The sequence below is a fragment of the Mesoplodon mirus genome, assembly GCF_964341445.2.
Source record: "Mesoplodon mirus genome assembly, chromosome: 5".
Classification (NCBI taxonomy): Eukaryota; Metazoa; Chordata; class Mammalia; order Artiodactyla; family Ziphiidae; genus Mesoplodon; species Mesoplodon mirus.
Window position 1 is genome coordinate 95,507,829 of NC_138980.1, and position 14,097 is coordinate 95,521,925.

Here is a 14,097-nt window from a genome sequence, read left to right on the forward strand (position 1 = left end):
TTCTTTCGATTAGGGTTAGTATGGTATATCTTTTTCCATCCATTTACTATTAATCTATATGTGTCTTTATATATAAAGTGGGTTTCTTGTAGGCAACATACAGTTGTGTCTTGTTTTTTGATCCATTCTGACAATATCTGTATTTTAATTGGTTCATAAAGACCACTGACCTTCGAAGTAATTATTGATATACTTGGATTAGTATCTACCACATTTGTTACTGCTTCCTATTTATTACCCTTATTAGTTGTTCCAATTTTTGTCTTCCACTATTTTTTTGTCTTTGTGGTTTTAATTGAGTATTTTTTTTTTTTTTTTTTTTTTTTTTTTTTTTTCCGTATGCGGGCCTCTCACTGTTGTGGCCTTTCCCGTTGCGGAGCACAGGCTCTGGACGCGCAGGCTCAGCGGCCATGGCTCACGGGCCCAGCCGCTCCGCGGCATATGGGATCCTCCCAGACCGGGGAACGAACCCGCATCCCCTGCATCGGCAGGCGGACTCTCAACCACTGCGCCACCAGGGAGGCCCTTAATTGAGTATTTTATGTGATTCTATTCTCTATCATTTCTTAGCATACTAGGTATACTTCTTTTTTTTGCTTTTTTTAGTGGCTGCCCTAGAGTTTGCAACATACATTTATAACTAATCCACTCCTACTTTCAAATAACACTATACCACTTCATGCACAGTGTAAATACCTTACAATAACAAAATAATCCTAATTCCTCCTTCCCATCCAAAGTATTATGGCTGTCACTCATTTCACTTATATATAAGCATACATAAAAATATGTACACACACACAGGATATATACATGAGTGTACATAATCAAATACATTGTTGCTATTATCATTTTCAATAAACCATTATCCATTAAATCAATTAAGAATGAGAAAAATAAAAGTTTTCATTTTATCTTCACTCATTCTTTCCCCAATGCTCTTTCCTTCTCTATGTAGATCCAAGTTTCTGACCTATATCATACTTTCCTTCTCAGTCTATTGGCAACAAATTCCATCAATTTTTGTTTGTCTGACAAAGACTATTTCTCCTTCACTTTTGAGGGATACTTTCACAGGGTTCAGAATTCTAGGTTTATGAGGGGGGTTTTCATCATTCATTCTGCTTGGTGTTCTCTGAGCTTCCTGGATCTGTCATTTGGTGTCTGACATTAATTTGGGGAAATTCTCAGTCATTATTGTTTCAAAAATTTCTTCTATTCCTCAGTCCCTTTCTTCTCCTTCTGGTATTCCCTTATATGTATGTTACATCTTTTGTAGTGGTCCCAAAATTCTTGAATATGCTCTTTACTTTTTATTTTCAGTCTTTGTTCTCTTTGCTTTTCACTTTTAGAGATTTCTATTGATATAAACTCAAGTTCAGAGATTCTTTCTTCAGTTGTGTCCAGTCTCCTTATAAGCCAATCAAAGTCATTCTTCATTTCTGTTATAATGTTACTGAACTCTAGAATCTCTTCTTGGTCCTTGCTTAGGATTTCTATCTTTCTGCTTACATTGCCCATCTGTTCTTGTATGCTGTCTACTTTACTCATTAGAGCTCTTAGCTCATTATTAATAGTTGCTTTAAATTCCCAGTCTGATAATTCCAAGATCCCTGCCATGTCTGGTTCTGATGCTTGCTCTGTCTCTTCCAATTTTGTTTCCTGCCTCTTGGTATGCTTTGTCTCTTTCTTCTTGATTGTCAGGTATAATGTACTGGGTAAAAGGAACTGAGGTAAACAGGCCTGTACTAATGTGGTGATAAGTTGTCAAGGAAGGAGAAGCATTTTATAGACCTCTGATTAGGTCTTGGTCTTCACTGAGCCTGTGCCTCTGGACTGTGAATTTCACATGTACTTCTCAGTCCCCACCCCACCTTACATGGGACAGGATGGCTAGAGTGAGCTGGAGTTGGGTACTTCCCTTCCCCCAGGTCAGTTCGGTTCTGGCTAAACAGTTTGTCCTGACAACAGACCTTGTTAAAAACAGAATGCTCTAGCATATGTCAGAATTATTCCTTTTCCTCTGCCACTACCAGGATCATAAAATTTTTTTCGTCCTCTATTCTCTGTGAGAACCTCATAGGGATTTGGGAGGTAAAATTCACAAGTGTGAAGGCCCCTCAATGAGTGGGTCCTCCTGGAGTTTTTAACCCTCAGAAATGTCCTCACTGAACTTCCAGAATTTGTCAGTTACAGTTCAGGTTTTTCTACAACCAACAATGGTTCCCGAGACCGCTGCTGCTCTGATAAGTTGTGATTCTCTGTATTCGCTTGTCAGTCTCTCCAACTGGGGGGCGGGGGGGCAGTCATCTGCTCTGTGACCTACTTTCTCTAATGGATCTAAGAAGAGTTGTTGATTTTTCAGTTTGTTCAGCTTTTTACTTGTTGTTAGGATGGAGGGACAACTTCCAAACTTCTAACATGCTGGTCTGGAAACTAGAAGTCTTAACTTTTGAACTTGCTAAACAACCAATTCACTATTCGGCAAACTGGCAATTTTTTTTTGGGGGGGGGGGCTACATTGGGTCTTCATTGCTGCGTGCAGGCTTTCTCTAGTTGTGTCCAGAGGGGGCTACTCTTTGTTGCAGTGCACTGGCTTCCCATTGTAGTGGCTTCTCTTGCTGCGGAGCATGGGCTCTAGGCACACAGGCTTCAGCAGCAGCACACAGGCTCAGTAGTTGTGGCTCGCGGGCTCTAGAGCGCAGGCTCAGTAGTTGTGGCACATGGGCTTAGCTGCTCCGTGGCATGTGGGATCTTCCTGGACCAGGGATCGAACCTGTGTCCCCTGCGTTGGCAGGCAGCTTCTTAACCACTGCGCCACCAGGGAAGTCCCAAACGGGCAAATTAATTAAAAAAAGCAAGAATTTATACTACCTTACACCTCACGGCAACCAAATAGTTGATACAGGAAAAATTTTTATTGAAAAACTCCAGCTAACAATTGCATCAGGAATGACAGAAGTAAAATATTGCCATTTTACAACCTCCACTGAGCTAATGGATCTAAGTGGTGAATATGAAGTGTTTCTAAAACTATTAGGTGAAAGGCTGAAGAGAAACTTTTTTAATAGATTGACCAGGCTGGCAACACTGGAACCTATTAGTCAAGTTTAACATCAGAAAAAGATAAATGAGCAGACATTATATACCTCTTGATATGAAACAACAGGAAGTCTATACCAGCACCTATGATGTATCTTGCCCAAAATAAACAGCCAAAATCTTATCAAGCCTCTAGATCTAACTTCCAGTTTGCAAGAAAATTGGAGGATGAAGGAATATGTGAAACTGCATCACAAGATGCTAACAGCAAAATCCAAAATGAAGGAATTAAATGCTATAGACTAACTACCCAGTTTCTTCCACAAATAAATGGCATTTTAAAAGTGGGGTGGGGCCTCCCTGGTGGCGCAGTGGTTGAGAGTCCGCCTGCCGATGCAGGGGATACGGGTTCGTGCCCCGGTCTGGGAGGATCCCATATGCCGCGGAGCGGCTGGGCCCGTGAGCCATGGCCGCTGGGCCTGCGCATCCGGAGCCTGTGCTCCGTCCGCAACGGGAGAGGCCACAACAGTGAGAGGCCCGCATACCGCAAAAAAAAAAAAAAAAAAAAAAAAAAAAAAAAAATAATAAAAGTGGGGTGGTGAGGGGAACCTAGAGATTAAGAGATTATTCAAATGCAACATATGAGCCAGGTTTGGATCATGATTCAAATAAAACAACTGTAAAAAACATTTAACAATCATTTGAGCATAGTCAGGATAATTAATAATATTAAGGAATTATTGTTATTTTAGGTGGGTTAATGATAACATAGTTTTTTTAAAAAGAGTACTTATTTTAGCAATATATACTAAAATATTTATGGATAAAATAATAACTGGAATTTTCTTTAAAATTATCCATTGTAGAAGAAAAGTAGGTGAGAGTATAGATGAAAAAAAAAACAAAAACAAAAGAAAATATTGACTATGTGGATGGATAGGCCAATGGGAGTTCATTTAACTATTCTCTCTTCTGTACATTTGCAAATTTTCATAACAAAAGCCATTGTAAAAAGTTATCCAGAAGAGACAGACTCTGTGAAAACAATTTAGAAATATTCCAACTAATTTATTTTGCCTATTTTTAATTATATGCATAGAATTACATGATGCAAATTAATTTTCTAAAAGCCTAAAAGAGCTATTTCAGTGAGTAAAAAATAAAAATTCTAAGTGATAAGAAAGTATTATATCATCGTTTAATTGGCAGCATTTTTTTCTTTCATGAGAGTATATAAAGTATCTTATAATCAATAATGTTGTATATTCAGTAAAAATAAGATACTACTTATTAGAGACACTGAAATCTACTTCTTGTCAGGAAATGGTGACTAAACAATTTTTAAAGTCAAACAAGATAAAGTATTTCAGTGAATTTAGAAATCAAATTAAATTCAAGAAAGAATTCCAGAACGGAAAGACAAACCTTGATCAGCTCTGCCTCTATCTGCTGATGAACACCTATATAACTCTTCTTCACCTGCTGCTTGTCTTTGATCATCATGGTGAGCCTGTGTAAGGGCCCAGAATTTAGGTCCTCTGCATGTGTCTTCATTATCCTACTAAGTTGTTCCGTCTGCTGAATCATAAGTAGCCAAGACTTTTTAAAAAATAAGAAATAAAGTTAGCACTTGTATTAGAGGTTTCCACTTAGCTGTCTTCAGGAACTTTAAATATCTAGTTTTACACAAATTATTACATTAATATAAAAATGGCAGGTTTCTGGCAATTATGCAAGGAGCTATATGAGTGGTTCATATTTAATATCTTTAAATTCAAGAACAAATGCTTCAAAATTCAGTAATCAGAGACTGCAGAATTCTAGGACAGGATTAAGGGACTCTGAGAAGTCACACTTGCAGTCTTCATTTTACCACTTCTTGTTTGTTTTTCAACACACTGATATATTGCTTCTGCCCAAACCATTCTATTGCCTCAGTAAGGTTAACACTTCCTAATGATCAAATGCAACAGAAATTTACCCATCTTCATTCTTAACCTGTTTCTCTGAGGCATCTGATCCTACTAACTCACTTCTTCCTGAAACCCTCTTTTTTGGTTTCTATGGCTTCTCATCTTCCAACATGCTGGCTTGCCTTCCTCCCTTCCTAAAAATTCCTTCTCAAACTTTATACCTGCTCTTCTTTTGCTGTCTATGTCTTAAATACTTGTATTCTCTACATTTCTATCTTATCTCTTTTCTTAATAAATACCATTAGTTCTCAATGGTTTTTCTAGCCCAACACATTGCCTCCATAGCAGACACACGTAATGGTGGGTTTGGGACAAGTGGGCATACGGATACTGCTGGAAGAACAAGTCATCTGTTTTTAGACTTTCTAGCTTATAAATACTGAAAAAAAAGTAAAGGGAATGCTCTTCACTACAGGTCTTCAAAATTCTATTCAGAAACAGGTGTTGGAGAATTTCCATGGTCAGAGAGGATCCATGGTAAAGATACAAAAAATAGGCAAGGTATAGTTTCAGATATTTCACAAGAGTAATTTTCTACACTATTACCTTTGATCTGTGAATAAACAGAATTAATTGTTTCTGTTAGTAGTCCAAAATAATCCTAAATCAAAATTTAATAGGTATCTAAATCAAAAGTATAGCCTAAAGGAAGCAAATTCTTAGTCAGTCAGAACTCACCAGGGTCTAGCTTAGTAATCTTGTTTTTGATGCACTGCAATATATGTTTCTTTAAAAAAGTAATCTTTGAGGACATTTCTTTAGGGAAAAAGATCATTTTTAGTTGTGAGATGCTATTATGAACATGAAATAAGACAGGTGGCCTATGAACTCATCATATTTACTTTCAAATTCAAAAACCTCAGTACTAAGATGCTCTTGATATCACAAAGCCATTTAAAACTGATGTAGCTCCTCCATTAAAATATAAAATTTAACAAAGATGAAAACAAGAAAAACTATACAAACGTGGATTAAAAACATACTTTAAATTGCCCTAGTAATTCTTGTAGCTTTGCCTTTTTCATTTGATATTTTCACTCTAAAAAATACCATGTTAGGAGAACATTCTATAGCAGGTGCAGAATATTAAGGCTACCAAAAATAAAGTGAGAGGAATTACTTTCTCAAAAAACGAATATTCTCTATCTTCAAAAAACAAATACTCCCTAAGTGCTTTGTAGCAATAAATTTTTGTGATTCTATGTAGGAGTCCTTGCAGCCTAGGGAGAAGCCTTCTTAGAAGCTAACATTAAAGATCACACAACTAGGTCAGATTGCCCTTCACCTCCCAGGAGGGCACATCTCATCCTGTCTAATAGCCCTGTTCACTGCAATCACTGTGCAAAGTCAAAACCTCCCAAGGTATATATTATCACCCCAACTGTCAATCCCATATTGCCCTCAATATCTCCTATTCTGACCCAGGACACTATCTATAGAATCCTGTACTCTCAAGAACTCTTGCTGTATGATTAGAAAACTCCTTATACTTCTTATCAGAACTTTCCATTTGTCTTCTATCTGTAACAAAAACCTGGCTTGATCCTACTAACAACAACCTAATACTGCTAATAAATATGCCCTCTCTTCCTAGAAGTCTCTGTTCTTCTGAAGCTCAAGTCACCCTTGCACATGAACAATCCATCAGAAACTCCTTCTGATTCTCCCTCCAAAATCTACCACAAATCTACCCATTTCTCTTCATATTCACTGCCACCCCTTTTGGAAGATATGATTATCTCTGGCTTAGACTGTTGCAGCACCGCCTAATTGGTGTCCTCTCTTCTACTCATGCTCCTTTCCAAACCATTTTCCTTAAAGTAGCAAAAGAAATTGTCATCTCCTGCATAAAATCCTACACTGGCTTTCCTTTTCATTTAAAGAAAAATCCAAACTTCCTTCTAAGACCTATAGTGCCTCAGATTATGTGTCCTCTGTCTATCCTTTCAACTTCTGTTTTGCCATTATCTACCCAGCTAAATAAGTTCTAGGAGCACTGGTCTTCCTTTAATTTCCTAAACATTCTCTCTTCCTGGGAGCTCATCCTCTCTTTCACATGGCAAGATCCACCTCTTCCTTTAGGAATCAGCTAAATCTCATGTAGGTCTAATGTTTGCTATTCTTTATCTTAGCACTTAAAACAACTATTTATTTGTATGTATACTTTTTTTAATGTCTCCCCAACTACAATGGAAGCTCCAAGAGGGTAGTACTGTGTCCCTTTGTTCACTATTTTAGGTATTCACTGTGATGCCTGAAATAATAGCTATCAAATATTCTTTGAAAGAAGGAAGGGAGAGAGGGAGGGAAGGAGGAACAAATGTAGAATAAAACCATGAAGTGAAAATATGCCATTAAAAGATTTTTTTAATAGTTTCAAACTAGAATTAGATAGCATAGAACAATGCCAATTATGATGGGGAAGGAAAATTAACAAGTCTGTCTTCAACTGATAAAACAACAGAGGGATTAGAGCAGCACACAATGCAATAAGAAGCACTGGCCTAAAAGGAATGAGTGCAAGAAAATGTTTGGGTGGTGTATAACTCTAATTAGACGCATGGCTGGAATATTTCTTAAAAAGAGGGATGAGTAAAATGTTAACAGATGCTTAATAAAGAAACAAACAAACAGAAAAGATGCATTTCAACATTTATAATTAAACTGATATAGCACTTTGCAGATATGGCTCTTTAGTTCGGGCATAGCAGTGGCCAAAGCATAGATAAATTATTTGTTGATTAGGATAATTTGTGGAAGATAATTCCTTGTAACCTAATAAACAAAATACTCATCTCATCTGCAGACCATCTGCAGATATTCAAATTGCTTTATTATACAGAATCCTGCTTAAGGGATTAATAATGTTCCTCATAATGCAATTTTACCAGTAGTCACAGTCACTGATGCTGAAAGCTAAGGTTAAGACAGGTTAAGAAATAATAAAAAGTGAAAATATCTGAAGTTTAATTTTAGAAAAATTTAATCACAGGCAAAGAATATTAATACAATTTGAAAATAAAACCATTGTGGTTAAGTTTACAAAATAGAAAAAAAAAGTATCTTAACTTCTGAGAGAAGAGCTACAAAATGTGAAAGTAGGGATAATTTAACTATAATAAACTAGACAAAAATCCCAAAGGATACTAACAAAATCAGGAGTGAGAGATGGATAAGAAGTATAAGTATGCTCATTTCCTCACCTTTCATACATAAGAGTCAATAGACAGCTTTAGTTATAAAGTTTGTAAATAAAGAGATACAGATTTAAGCTTATAAATTTTAAGTTTCAAAAGTTAAACAACTGAGTGTTTAGAAAAAAGCAGACTATATAGACCTTCTGAATTACAAAAATAATTTTTAAAGGAAGTTAACATTGTCCACTAGAAAAAGAAAGAAAACAAAAGAAACTTAAAATGATTAAAATTAAAAATAAGCTGCAAAATAAAAATTATACTAAACACATCTGTTAAATATTATATGTAAACTTTATGTGTTAAACATCTATGAAAAGGAAAACATTATCAAATCAGAGGGGAAAAAACTTCACTATACACAAAATGAGAAACATCAGTAAAATAAAATAACATGTAACAACAACAGAAGAGATAGGGAAACCCCTCCCCCAGAAAAATATGAACAGTAAGATCCAGCAGTCATTATATTCAAATGATATAAAACTGAATTCTGGACACAAAATATAAAACAAAGAAGGGCACAGTATGTTGCCAAAGAATATCACTCAGAATGAATATATAACTGTTGTGATTCTTTTCATTCCAGAAAACAGTACATTGAAACAGAAAGCAAAAATGGTGGAAAATGCAATGAGAAATCAAAAGTAGTAGAATTAAATATACTCATCTCTACTTGTGAGAGACTAGACTAAAAAAAAATAATAATACAGAGTATCTGAATAAGTAATTTAATAATGAATATGTTTGATCTATCATCATATATAAAACTCTATACACTACAGGTCTAAAAATACCTATTTTAAAAGAATATTTTTAAAAATTAGATAATATTGGGCTATAAGAAATTTCATAACTTTCCTCAAAAATAGAAATAGTGCATACTAAACACACTATCTAGCCTCTTTCAATTAAAGGAAAAAATCTTTATCAGAATTTTTAAGGGAAAAAAATCAAATCATTCCTAAAAAAATGCATAGGCCAAAAAAGTTAAGTTTTTAAACTAAAAGAAGACCTAGAAATAACAGTAAATAAAACACTGACCATCAAGCTCCATGATATACAGCTCAATATGCTCAAAGATTCACAAACTTTACACTTCTAAGTAAGAAAATTTTTAAATAAATTTATTAAAATACAATTTTAGAAGTTAGAAAAGGGAGAACAATATAAAACTAAGGAAAGTACAAAGAAGGAATTGAAAAGAAAAAATGAAAAATATTTATTAATTAGACAAAAATAAAAATAGAAAAAATGTTGACAGCATTAAAAAGGAAAGCTTAACAATAACGAAGGAAATACAATAACAAAGGAAATAAAGTAAATAAAATTGACACTTAGAAGTGAGAATTAACCATAAATTAAGACAAAATTGCAAAAACTGAGAGAAGCATCTGAAAATAAATGAAGTAGCTTCTTTTTTCTTTTAAAGAGAAATGCAAATTAGCAAAATTGACATTCCAAGAGACTGCATACAGATCATTCCATTTTTTGCTCACAGGTACATTTCCAGCCCTTTACCTGCTGGGACCTGATCTCTGCAAACTGTATTTCCCAGGCTCTCCCTTGCTAACTGGCTTTTGGCTTTATTGGGCAATGGGAGGTACTGGCACAAGGCTGAAGGGCAGGAAGAAGGGAGAAGCCAGGATATATTTCTCTCTCCCTCTCAGATTCTTTCCTTCCTCTGTCTCTCTGCTTGTAATAAGCCCTCCTCCTCCCTTTGTGGCTTCCGGATGATAGAGGCTCCACATAGTTACTAATCTCTGAGGTGTCTTACCTTTCTCTGTTTGCTCTTAGCTCTTCTAAAACTTTTGAACACATTTAGCCCAATTAAATCCTATTTATTGAAGTACCTATTGTAGGTTCTGTTTTCCTGACTGAATCCTAACTTTTACAGATAGGAAATTCAAAGAGACCAATAACCATGGAGTACATGGTTATCATAAATCAATTATCAATAAAATACATCTAATAAAGTACAAAGCTCAAACTTTTTTTTCCTAATGAATAATTTCAAACCTTTATGAATCAGATACCTTTGGTATTACCTAAATTGTTTCTAAGAATGGAGATTGAAAACAAAGTTCCTAAAATCACCATAACACAGATAACAAAAAATGATGAAGATACTACAAAATTAAATTCATTTATAAATACCAAAGCAAAAGTCTTAAGTAAAATATTAATTGGGCAAAATTGCCCATTAAAAGAAAAACATCTCATAATCAGTTTGGGAACATTTCAAAAATGAATATTTAATAGTCAAATATAGAAGTATTCCCATATAAGTCAAACACAAACCAAGCTGTTTAATATCAACAATGTTATTTAACATTGCTTCTGAGATGCCTCTGAAGATGATGATTTGAAAGGAAAAGGCTTACCCTTTCTAATAATAAAAAAATACAAATGAAACCATTTGAAATTATTTTTCATGTATCAGATTGACAAAATTAAATAAAACAACCACACACTGTAGGTAAGTGTATATGGGAACAGGCTCTCTAATGCACTGTTAGTGGAAATGTAAATTATTGAAAAACAAATTTGGTAATAGCTACTAAAATTCTAAGTGGGCAAACTTTATACCCAGAAATTCTACTTCTTAGAATTTATCTCACAAAAAATATTTTCACAAGAATTCAGAATTTACAAGGATATTTATCACAATCTTAATGGCAAAAATAGTTCAATAAAAAAACTGATAAATTATAAAATGATATGCAGCCATTAAAAAAAGTAAAGTAACTGCAAGTGAAATGATACAGAGAAAGCCCAAAATACATAACTAAGTAAAAAAGCCAAACTTCAGAACAGTTTATAGAGTACAAAGTTATTTCTGTAAGATAAATAAATGTCTTGTGTGGGCATATGCATAAAAAAAATACAGAGAAGAAAATTAGGATGACTATACATGAAATGTGGAAAAGAAAAGATAACAAATTATATTTTTCTCCTTAAACCTGAAATGCCTTGTAAAAATGTAAATATTAGAACTAATCCAAAACAAAATTATTTCTGTACCAACTCAAATTCCATCCACAAGCTGCTCAAAATACATACACACTGTGACCTAACACCACGATAGCACTTCCAAACATAGGGCTTACTAAAATACGAAATACCAGCCTTTACTGTATCACTCCAAATTTTGGACAGATGCTTCCATGTAATTAAACTGCAGCTCTCATATGGAATAGGGAACAATCATCACACTAGAAGCCAAAACTATATCTAAAATAAAATAATACAGAACAAGGTGAGTTATTTTTTAATCATTACGTGATAGTGTGAAAAAATATAAAACAATATCTACTCAAAGGTAGTAGAAAATATTAGCAGCTCCTCCATAAAGTGGCAAAAACTCATTAGTTTAACTTACTTTGGGGAAATAAAGTCTAAATTAATTTTAAAAAATTAAATGTTAGAATTTTCCACAGAAAATAATTTATTCTATTCAGGTATATACAACAGCAACAGGTATGAAATGTAAAGATCCTACCACACTGCTTATATTTCTATATATTAGTAATTGTAATTAACAAATTAATCATGCATATTATCAGGTACTCAGAAATGAGATGAAGGAAACAAGAAAACACTGGTTTTCTTGATTGACTGATTGATTCCTTTGTACCAGGAACAATGTTAGAAAGAGGAGATAAAATAACCAGCAAAGTAAAGGACTTCTTCTGACCATGACATACTAACTGGAATCAAACTCATCTTCCCATTGAAAACAACTGGAAAATGGGGCATCATGTATGACACTCTTTTCATATATTGGACAGCAGGCAGCACAGGGCTGGAATCCCAAAGAGAAGTGAAAGGGCTAAAATTGCCCCAGTTGTCTTCCTGGAAGTATTTTCTTAAGGGAAGTGCAGGGAGAAAATCAGAGATAAACAGACTTAGAAGTCATAGTAAAAAGTTTGATATATACTAATTACAATGCCCAATCAGAAATTTTAGGCAGGGGACTTGGCCATTACAGGGGTTAAATTAAAAGGTCAAGAAGAAAACTCTCTGGGCCTCACATAGCTTATACTTATTTACATTTTTTTATTAAAATAATAACGCAAACCCTCACCTGATCTGAATTATCTTAAATTCTAAATATGTGGTCTGATTTCATAAGTGCTAATTACATCGTCCCAGAAGAAAAATAAAATGCTACTGGGAAAATCTTTAAAAATAAGATCAGCCAAGTTGGAGTAACAGGGATCAAATTTACCCTTCTACCTGAAACAAGCAAAAAAATGGACAAAAGATATGGAACAACAGTTTTCAAGACACTGTTTATCAGGCAAAGAAGAACAGTGATCACCAAGAAAAGGAAACAAACAAGGTGAGCCCTACAATTGCCCTGACTTACTGACTTGAGAGACTACAGTACAGGAAGGAGAAACTGAAGGAGACACCAGCAGAATCCCTGGGTTGAGGAGACAAAGCTGAGAGTCAGGAAAGAGCAAGGCAACTAGAGTTCATGGGACAGACTACTGGAGAGGACAGAGGTACACAGAGAGAAGCCCAGAGATCTACAGCGAGCCCCGCTCCATCCAGGATTCAGCACAACACTGATCAGTGCATGCCCGTGAGAAAACTACAGGAGCTGGGCAAAGAACTAGCTGAAAAGACTAAAGGGAACAGGACCTGGTGTTCACCCATGGTTGGGAATACTGCCCGTTCCCACCAGCCACACAGAAAAACTCAAAATTTATGGGGCATGGGGTAGAATACTCAAAAAAGTTTTGCCTTCCTAGTGGGGAGTAATTAGCCCTGGCGTTAACACTGTTCTGGTCCTGCCTAACAAACCTTAAACTCTTTCCAAGTAACGTAACTGTGTCCCCAAACAAAATTCAACAACACATAGCAATACAAACTATCAAAAATGAAACAGAGAAAGATTTTTTTTTAATAAACAGAGTATCATTGAACTTTAGGACTTTTAGAGATCTAATATGTGTATAATTAGAAACATAGGAGACAGAGAGGAATAGGGAAAGTATTTGAAGAAATAATGGCTGAAAATATTCAAAACTTGATGAAAATGAAAAATCCACAGATTCAAGAAGTTTAATAAATCCCAGCACAAGAAGCATGAAAACAAAACAAAACAAAACAAAAAAACCCCACACTATCAGTACTGTATCTGAGTCAAACACCCTTGGGACATTCAAATGTTTTATAATGATAATATAATAGTTTTCACAAACTGATTACATATATGAAACCCATCAATTCTATAACTCATTTTGATGAGTTTCTGGATAACTTATTTTTTTTTACAGCATTTAAAATTTCCTCCCCTGTAAATATAGCAGGAATTGACTAGTCTCCTCTGCATGGTTTATATCCCAGTATCCAGAAATCTCTACAGGTATGATCTTATCTGGTGGAGATTTGCAAAGAACCAAAGGACTGAGTTTACTTAGTGAGTGAGCGAGAAATGGATCATCTGAGTTAAATATGTCCTTTAATTTCAGGGGATTTCGGCTTCTCTAATTAAGCCTTTCTAACAATGAAAGGGTTGAGGGACTTCTCTCATGGCGCAGTGGTTAAGAATCTGCCAGCCCATGCAGGGGATATGGGTTCAATCCCTGGTCTGGGAAGATCCCACATGCTGCGGAGCAACTAAGCCTGTGCGCCACAACTACTGAGCCTGCGCTCTAGAACTGAGCCTGTGTGCCACAACTACTGAAGCCCCCACACCTAGAGCCCGTGCTCTGCAACAAGAGAAGCCACCACAATGAGAAGCCCACGTACCACAACAAAGAGAAGCCCCTGCTTGCCGCAACTAGAGAAAGCCCGCGTGCAGCAATGAAGACCCGATGCGGCCAAAAATAAATAAATTAAAAATAAATTTATTAAAAAAGAAAGAAAGGGTTGAA

General features: G+C 35.3%; 1 protein-coding gene across 4 annotated transcripts in view; it reads right to left on the reverse strand.

Moving 5' to 3' along the window:
* The window catches only part of FER (FER tyrosine kinase), a 479,199-nt gene that overhangs the window by 394,811 nt on the left and 70,291 nt on the right, over positions 1-14,097 (reverse strand). For all 4 annotated transcript variants that reach the window (XM_082623771.1, XM_082623772.1, XM_082623769.1 and 1 more), the window contains one exon: positions 4,468-4,641. In XM_082623771.1, coding sequence (XP_082479897.1) covers positions 4,468-4,641 — 174 coding nt within the window. The remainder of the gene's footprint in view (positions 1-4,467; positions 4,642-14,097) is intronic.